We start from the raw sequence: 9212 nt of genomic DNA, 5'->3' as shown, positions 1-9212 counted from the left end.
GTTGCATGGTGGCTTTACTCTCCTCCTCTGAATTTAAGGTTTACGGTTTTTCCATCTGATTGCCTGTCTGGGAAGCATTCATGCTCACTGCTTGTATTAATCTTTCTTTAGATAAAGAGGCAGATACGAGAGCCAGTACTTCTACAGAAACATGATATAAAGCATATTGGAGCAGCGTGTGAACGGCTTGTGAAAATTCTTGTTACACTACTTGGAAATATGGGGAAGGAGAGCATGAAGATGTTTTAGATATTTATCTGTTTGCTGCATTTCTCAGATCAGAAATCAGCATCTTGCTCTGTAACAATCATAAACAGAAAGGAGATGGAGATGTTTTTTGTCCCCTGATGGCTGCCGTTGATGGACATGATCCTGGTCTGGGTGGACTGCTTGTCCAATGACACACTGACAGCATAAAACTGACAGTGGTAACTTGTTGAACTGTAGAAATACTTTATTTTCAAAAGACAGAACAGATTGATTGGAAATGATTGTGTACCTATGGCAAGCCGTTTTAACATTTAATAGCAAGGCTGGATATGTATTGCAGATATCTGTAATTCAATTCTTCCTATTAAAAAAATAACATTTCAGATATCCACAACATCATTCTTACTAGGAGAAATTACATCACTTTCCCCATTCATGTGTATGGGGTTCGTCATTACAGATAGTCATAATTAAGTTGCAGATATCCACATCTGAATCACGGCTATCTGTAATTCCAGTTCATCACAGGCTTTTTATTAGCCATGTTAGCAGCAGCATGGCTGGCAGTTTCAGCGAAGTGGTTCATCCAGACTGAAATTCACATAAAATTCAGATAAATTCCCAGAGGATGAATCCTGATGACAAAAGTGATCCTCTGACTTTTCCTTTAGTGCCACCATGAGGTTGGCTGAATGCATTACCACGACATTCACACATTCATGCCCCTTCAGGATGAATTGTAATCCTTAACTTCTCCTCTGTAGTGTCATCATCAGACCAATATTTTAATCTGCTCCATGTTTTGGTTTATAACTAAATGACTGATATACCAATGACATTCTCATGCTGAACTAAGACAGTAAACACAGATATCTATGTTTATGTGTATATAGAGAATGCATATTGAGATGCTTAGTGTGCTAATGTTAAAGTTTATCTCAAAGCATCCAGACTCACAGAGCCAAGCTGCAGTCTGTTTTTAACTTCAATGTCAGCACGCTGTAACAAGGACAGCTCAGCTGTATTGAACATTTTTTATTATTTATCACCGTTAGGTCTCCCTAGAGGCCATACAGCTCAGTTAACCAAATCTGTCATGTCAAAAATGTGATTAAAATATTTAATCTTCAGATATTAGTTTTGGTTGACAAATTCCACCAATTTGGCTGATTGAAACACTTGAACAAACAATTTCATGGAAATACTTCCAGTATTAATCTGTCCTACATGGGTGCTCTTGCTCAGTGGACTAAAGCCAGTTCTAATGATCATCTTGCACGTGTGCTAAAAGAGGACACCTTCTTTTTTGAAGCATGTCAAACATAGGATGACCAGATGCCAACAAACCAAATGTGGGACAAAGAGTATGTTTGTGTTGTGCAAAGTACGACATCCTAAGAGGTCTAAAATTTTGATATGTTTATCTAACTTAAAAAACAAGCCTTTCTAGCTCACACTTTGCCCTCTTTCTTGGTATATTCTCCACTACATTCCCCCTGAATCTGCATAGCTTGTGACTTTGGGGGAAGCCCAATTTTCCCTGTCTATCCTCATGGTTTGACTTCTGAAAACTAGAGCCAATCAAAATGTGGGACATCATCTCAATATGTGGAAAGTGGGAGAAGGGACAAAAATGCTGTGCAGTCCCACATAAAATCAGACACCTGGTCACCCTAGTTGAACCACATATCCAGGTGATATTAATACACAAATTATTGTCAAATTTTTACATGTTTATTGAAATTGTGTACAAAAGAATTTTAAAAAATCCCTCAATCAAGTTTTCCTTATGCTGCAAATAACAACAAAGCTGAGTTGCTTCAACATCGCAAATATGTATACAAGCACTGTCTAAACCAACTTCACTTAAACTTGAAATGTTCTTTTTTAACTCACTGTAAACATACCTTATGTGCAATGTTGGAGAAGTAAAACCCAAATATGTCATTCAGCAGACTTTGAGGGAAAATAAAGGTTTAACAACTTAAGACATAAAAATACCCGTAGATTTTTTTTTAAGAACAAGCAAAAGAAAAATACATTCAAAGCACTTGAGATCACAGGGTCATTAAGATCCCAATATGGAATATCCTAATCAAAAACACACTATACACATACACACAGATGGCTGAGTGCAAAAGGTGAGTTTAACAGTTTCATTGTCGTAACTTATTGGTGCAGACATCACAATAACTTGGTAAGAGCTTTTCTGGCATTGTTATTGTAAGGCAAACAAAAACAGACATATCAGCAAAATGAATCATAATCTGTATTAAATATATTACTAAATGTATATTTAATTTACTGAGAAATTCAGAGGCCAAATAGAATAACCCATGTGGATACAAATAAATATATTAAATTGGATCCTTGACACTGATCATTACAAAAACTTCTCTGAAGACAATCAAGTTTAGGAAAAAACAGTGATGTAGTGGAGAATAAATTACGTAGTAAAATGTTGCGATTTGAAGTGTTTTCTATTTGATAAACATAACTTATTTGAATTGTTGTTTGTTTGTTTTATTATAGTGAATAATTCACCTTACTGATCAGTCAATACATGGAATACAAGTCAGCAGGAAATTAAACTATTTCTCCTGATTGCAGCTACGATTCAATTCATCAACTTCCATAAATGGTCTTAACTCACATGATTGCATTAACTTGTGACTTGAATGCCTCGAGCATGGGGTAAGTGCCAGATTGCCTAAACCAGAAAGTCAGTGTGAAAGCTCGATCAAATTGTAATGAAGAAACTTAATATGTCATCACATATCTGTCTACGTGACAACTGAACCCTGAACAGAAGGATTGCTGACTAATTCCGTGGATCCACAAGGTTGTCTGGTGAAAGGTTGTTGTGCAGTTTGGCGGAATTCACTACAGATAAGCTGCTGTGGCGAGATTCAGTCTTGAATTTTGACTTTATCCTGGAAGAAACCAAACAAAAGAATTTTTTTAGACGAGATTCAGTCTTGAATTTTGACTTTATCCTGGAAGAAACCAAACAAAATAATTTTTTTAGACGAGATTCAGTCTTGAATTTTGACTTTATCCTGGAAGAAACGAAACAAAAAATTTTTTTTAGACTGTTACACAACCCACAAGTCACTCAGAACGAAACTGGACAAGTGACATAAAACAGAATGATGCAAGGGTGCAGATGTACAGTACAGATGTTTTAACTCATTTGCATAGTAACTGGCTGCAGGATACACATGCAATAGACACAAATCTAGATGTTCTAAGTTGTTCATATCAAAAAAGCCCTCATTACCAGGGGCGTGTTGTTTTAGATACTGTTGATCCAGGAAATCCAGTTCCATGGAGTATGAGTAAGGCTTATCAGATACCAGAACACACGGTGGTTTTATTACACAGGAATTTACAACTCTAGGAAGTCGTTCTGACAATCACATTGTGACAAATGCAAGCAGAGTTTCTGCGGGTTTCAACAAGCTTAAGACCATTATGAATGCAATTTAAGACCAATCTAACGTCTATACTGGCAAAAAGTATGAAGTATATGAATTAAAATCAGTATCCCAGACTGTTGTTAGCGCAGAGTGAGAGTGCGTGACTGGACTTTGGTAACTTAATGTTCCTAATATACATATATCTACAAAATAAATCATTTCAGTTAAGTTATAATTTCAGCATTTTCTTTCACAAGGAGCAGCAGCCTTCAAATTCAATATTTTCAACAGGCTTCAACCAAACACTAAATTTTCTCCAGCCAGATTTCACTGAACCTGCACTTACCAATATTACATGTAGATTAAAGTATTTTTATAGAAACAATTTTAAGTTATTCAAGAGGTAGATTTTTTTTTTATAAGAGGAGATGCTATGTTGCCCACATACCACATCACGACACACTAGCAGGGCGTGCTGCAATAAATCCTGACCAAGCTGCCCAGTTTGCATGAGTAGTTGCTTTTGTTTTGTTGTTCTTATAGTGCAATCAATACATTTTTTTCAAAAACACATTAAAAAGCATGTTAAGGAAACTTTATGAATGTAATGTTAACTTTTCTTTTCTTTTTTTTTTTTTTTACATTTTTAAGACCTGTCAAAATTGCATTTAAGACATTTATAGGCATGAAAATCAGATTGTTGGGTTTTAAACCTTTTTTTTAAAGATCTGCAGAAGCCCTGTGTGAGTTAAACAGCAGACATACAGTATTCATCTCACAAAGTATTCTACAAAGAATTTGTGCTTCCACATATTTTAGCACCCTGCCAGATGAAGCCGCACTATGATGCTGCAAAGAGCCAGGTTCAGACAATCCTGCATTTTCATCAGCGGACTGGACTAACAAGTATCTAAAACTGCCCAAGAAGCTAAAGTTTAATCTAATAAAAACAATGTGAACTTCCTGCATAACTTTCAAATTCAATCAGGACAAGACTTTACTTATAGTAGTGAAACTATAATAAGCTTTATTCATTCAGTAATTTCCTGTTAAGTTTCAGTAAAGTTAACAGGTTAAATAAGTTCAGTGCGGTTTCATTTCATAAGAATTAAACCAGCAGGGCAATGTCTGGGAAGCGTTGTAATGACTGCTGCTGTGTCATTCACTGAATATTCAGTCAGGCATGTTGGTTTGCAAAAATGGAGAAGGAAGCACTTAAATGATTTCTTGTAAAATGAAGGCGGGTGGGGAAAGCAAAACTTGAGATAGATGACATGTACTATCGTGATACCTGCAATAGTGAACTCAATCAAAAAAAAAAAAAAACTTTGTTTGTAAAGAATCAAAGACAACAAAGGCCTGGTCTAAATCCTCTGCTTCTACATTTATATTGTCTGTGAAATATAAGTTGTGACATGTTGATGAATTTCCTTTAAACTGTTTTATTGCACTTAAATGCCTGTGGCAACTGAGTCTGAAGAGTAATTTCCTGTATTGACATAATTTACTCTGTGCAGTATTTTGGCAATGTTTGCCACACTGGGTTTGGTGTATGAAAACAGATGTCATACATATGAACATTCATTTGGTGCAAAGGGCTGCAGCGACCTTGACCCTTACAACAATCAATATCTAACCTCATTAGAATAATACCAAGTTTACTTTCCCTTTAATATTGTAGCTTTCCAGATGTATAAATAAAAAGAAAATATTTGATAGAGAGCCTGAGACACAGCACTTTGATCAACATAAAAATGTGGTTAGATTGAATTGATATGCAGGTTATATTGTACAGTATCTATTGCTATCTCTCTATAGTAGTAATGTAACAGCAACCAGACCTGTGCAAGTGCTCACAATTTAAAATGAAAGAAAAATCCTACGTACCCATCCACCTTGCTGAGTCACCCATTTGTGTACACGCCTGTTGAGGAATGAGGCCATGGCACTTTGGACTGTATTTTTCATCTCTGGGCATGATTTCATGACATAAAGCCCGAGGGCAACTGAGGCCTTGATCAGTTGCATCTCTGGAACCACTTCAGCACTCTGAGTCTGACACAAGGCATCCACACTATTGCTAAAAGCTGCTTCTGCGGCCTGTGGACAGATGAAACAAGGGACCAGATATTACACACAGCTGGAAAATCAACATAAAGACATCACAGTAGAAATTAAGACAGACACTGAATACAACTAGAATTCTCCAGTCGACCTTCTTTCAAAGTTTGGAAACTGAAAAACACATCATGTTTTTGTAAATGTACACAAATTCTGAATCTGATCCATGTGTTTCTTGTTGGGACAGGGGCATCACCAAAACACACTGTGTGTGAATGTAATTTTAAGTTCAAAATGCCAGCAATGTGTCTTTCCAGGAACAAATCCTCAGCTACTCTGGATAAGCCACATACGTTACTGTCAATAGTTTGTATGACACCCTTGTTTACAAAGAAGAAATGTCCATAACAGAACAAACAGAAACAATCTGCATGGCTGAGAATCTGGTCATTTGGGTGAAGTGATCCTGACATCTAGTATTCCCACAATTTTGAATGAAACTTCATTTCAACACATATGCGGTGAATTTACACAACAAAATAGTGATTTCAGAAAACTGGTATTCTAGTACATTGTAATACATTGTATAGTCTAAATAAATTACTCCACTGTAGTGTGTAATTGAGTGTCTGTGTCTGTCTGTGCATGTATACATAGCTGGTAAAACTACACCAGGTCATAGCAGGTTAAAAGCAGGCAGTTCTTCCTCTGCTCATAAATGTGAAAGAATTTACATGACCCACCAACCTGTGAATGCCATTGATGGATTGATACAAAGCATGTGCATGTGTGTGTGTGTACCTCTTGTGCTACTGCTTTCTTCAGGTCAGTCAATGCAGCTTTAAATTTGACGTTGTCATTCAGGCCATCAGCCACCTGTCTCAGTTTATCAGCTATCACGACTGCGTCAAAATTATCATCTGAAAAAACAAAAACAAAGGAGAATAATGTCAAGTGTTAACAGTCACCACAGGCTAAATGTGTGTATTTACATAGGCATACATAATTTACAATAAATTTATTTACCCACTGTGGACCTGCTTATAAGGGACATAACTCAGGGGAGTTTCTCAGCACAGCTGGCTTATCAACAAGTTGTAGGTGGTGAAACAGAAAGAGTTCAACAGTGAAGTAAAGGAACATAGTGCCTTATAGCCCACAGGAGTAAAATGTCACCTGTCAACTATTAATTTAATTTGTTTGTCACTTTGTATTTATTGTATTAATTTATCTATCCATGTACTTTGTTCTCCATGATACAAACTCATATCATTGTACAATAAAACAGGACAAAGAACTAGGGCTGGAAAATATATTGGTATTTTATTGACATGGTGATATGAGACTAGATATCATTTTAGATTTTGTATATTTTTATATTGTGATATGGTGTAAGTGTTGTCTTTTCCTGGATTTAAAGGCTGCAAGACAGTAAAGTGATATCATTTTCAGAACTTACCCAACTATTTTAGCTGTTCTGTTATTTGCATTCAACCACTTATGGTTACTTACTGATTCTTCCAGACAAAACGATGTTGAATGAGGTGCAATCACTGCTATTTCTAAACTACAGATTAAACATTCATTAGTTTTTCGTCCATATGTCCTGGTTTTCATTGGCATTTTTACTATCAGATCACCTTGATGGCTACAAAAATACTGATGAAATATGTGGATATTAATTCACCTAAGTAGATCACATCGTGTAATAAATACTTAAGTGCAAGTAAAAGCAGAGACTTGAAATTTTACGTTTAAAAAAAAGTAAAAGTATCCAAAAACCTACTTCGAGTCTTTGTTGTTAACCTAGTTACTTCACCCCTGCCGGTGACCACACCTGAGCCATACACGTTAACGTTGTGTGTTACAGGAAGCTAACATTATGTCATGTTTGCTTGAACATGACATTGACTATAATCGTCAATAATTCAATATAGCAGACATTCAGACTATCTTCTAGTGACCTCTTCGACCTCTGTCTTTTTTTAATGGCAAAAGGAAACTAACTAGCTATACCTCAGCTGACGTATCACACAGTTCAGTTCAACAGCTCATACACACACAGATATTTTAACCATTAAAGAACAGGAACTAACCGTTGCTCTCTGACGGCCCGTCAGTCTCCAGACAAGCATCAACACTTAGTTGACGACATTTGACATCGTCCTCGTCCTCAAACAGATATTTGATTATTTCGTTCGTCTGCCATTCGACGTTGATTGCAGTTGGAGCCATTGTTACTGATAAACAGCCGGGAGAAACTGTGCGCAGGCGCAGACTGTACGTCTATCCGTGAGAAGGGTCCAGCTGCAGCCTGTCGAAACCACGCCCTCCAAACGTCGCCCAGTAAGCGGCTGCAGAGTCTAAAACACGCCCCCTCTATAACACGCCCACTTTCATAGACGCTGTGGTGGCGTAAAAGGCCAAGAACCCTAAGCAAATCAACAATAAATGAAAAATGTTAATGGAAGTAACCATTTTAGCAATTGTTAGGAAAAGAAATAAAGGAAATCTTTTCTCCACGACAATACTTGGCTTTCAGCACAAATAACGTGGTTTAATGAATGAATTAATGCAAACAAAAGGTAGCTTAGGAAAACAACGTAATTAGAAAAAACAAATGTAGATATTGGTATTTTAGCAACTACTAAGCAGAACTGTTGTTGTTTTTTAACAACATCAAAATGTGTTTTTGTACATTTTAAATTAAAATAATTTAATAACTTGCAAACATCACATCATGGGATCACTGGAGTTTCAAATACGTGTATTTAACACAGCTACTTCACCTGAAAACATTCTTAGTCTCATATCTGAATCTCACATGCCAGATGATTCTTTAAAACCGGTTTCCAGCATTGTTTAAAAACACAAGGCTAAAACCATGTGGCTCACATCACTGACATCTCAGACTCAACACCATCCCCATTTAAAACAGAGGCTCTTGTCTTTTTGCTTCCTTTAGGTTATTGGACTCCATACACCAATAAATTGATTCAGTTATAATTTAAAATCCCCTAAGAGGAATAAATGTAGTTAATGACACTGCCTATGTTCTTGTCTACAGCATTACTACAGAATGTTTTTTAAAAAATTCAAACATTAAGATGTGAAAATACTCCTTCACAGCCTGCCTCTTTTGCAATTTAAATGTATTTGTAATGATGACACTTTATATAGACAGAATGAATCTGAAATTTGTCCTGCGCCATATCAGCTCAAGATATCGTAAACTTGCATGAAGTGTGATTCTTGTACAAATAAAACCTTCTGCGTTGTTCCATTTGTCAGATAAGGACATATGTAGGTTACCTGAAATCAGTGAGCCACACAGTACATTCCATCAGTTCATACTGCATTAAAACTGAGTCTTATTGTGCTCTCTATGGCAAGCCGTTTTACATTTAATAGCTGGATATGTATTGCAGATATCCGCAATTCAATTCTTCCTATTCAAAAATAACATTTCAGATATCCACAATAACATTCTTACTAGGACAAATGACATCACTTTCCCTCATT

General features: G+C 36.3%; 1 protein-coding gene across 2 annotated transcripts; it reads right to left on the bottom strand.

Annotated features, from left to right (window-relative positions):
- Positions 1-2105: 2105 nt before the first annotated feature.
- Positions 2106-7977, bottom strand: LOC146331430 (uncharacterized). 2 transcript variants are annotated; one of them, XM_084730916.1, is made up of 4 exons: positions 7787-7975; positions 6492-6610; positions 5517-5729; positions 2106-3143 (listed from the first exon to the last, which is right to left on the bottom strand). In XM_084730916.1, exons 1-4 carry the CDS (start codon positions 7923-7925, stop codon positions 3120-3122), a joined length of 495 nt encoding a protein of 164 aa, XP_084587042.1. In that variant the 5' UTR covers positions 7926-7975; the 3' UTR covers positions 2106-3119. The 2 variants fall into 2 exon arrangements, with proteins under 2 accessions (XP_084587042.1, XP_084587051.1); XM_084730925.1 differs by lacking the exon at positions 2106-3143 and adding an exon at positions 3240-3269 and having other exon boundaries at positions 7787-7977.
- Between the last annotated feature and the right edge of the window lie 1235 nt (positions 7978-9212).

This window comes from Lutjanus erythropterus, chromosome 2 (assembly GCF_056507025.1).
Source record: "Lutjanus erythropterus isolate fLutEry1 chromosome 2, fLutEry1.hap2, whole genome shotgun sequence".
NCBI classification, from domain to species: domain Eukaryota; kingdom Metazoa; phylum Chordata; class Actinopteri; order Lutjaniformes; family Lutjanidae; genus Lutjanus; species Lutjanus erythropterus.
Note: the sequence above shows the minus strand (reverse complement) of the source record. Positions and strands in the feature narration are given on the sequence as shown.

Bases quoted from the DNA above. Each gene is read 5' to 3' on its own strand.
- LOC146331430 (XM_084730925.1), bottom strand. From the start codon at position 7,925: ATGGCTCCAACTGCAATCAACGTCGAATGGCAGACGAACGAAATAATC. The intron at 5,730-6,491 runs GTACACACACAC...ATCTGTCCACAG, and splicing joins AGAAAGCAGTAGCACAAGAG to GCCGCAGAAGCAGCTTTTAG. The intron at 3,270-5,516 runs GTACGTAGGATT...CGTTTCTTCCAG, and splicing joins TGACTCAGCAAGGTGGATGG to GATAAAGTCAAAATTCAAGA.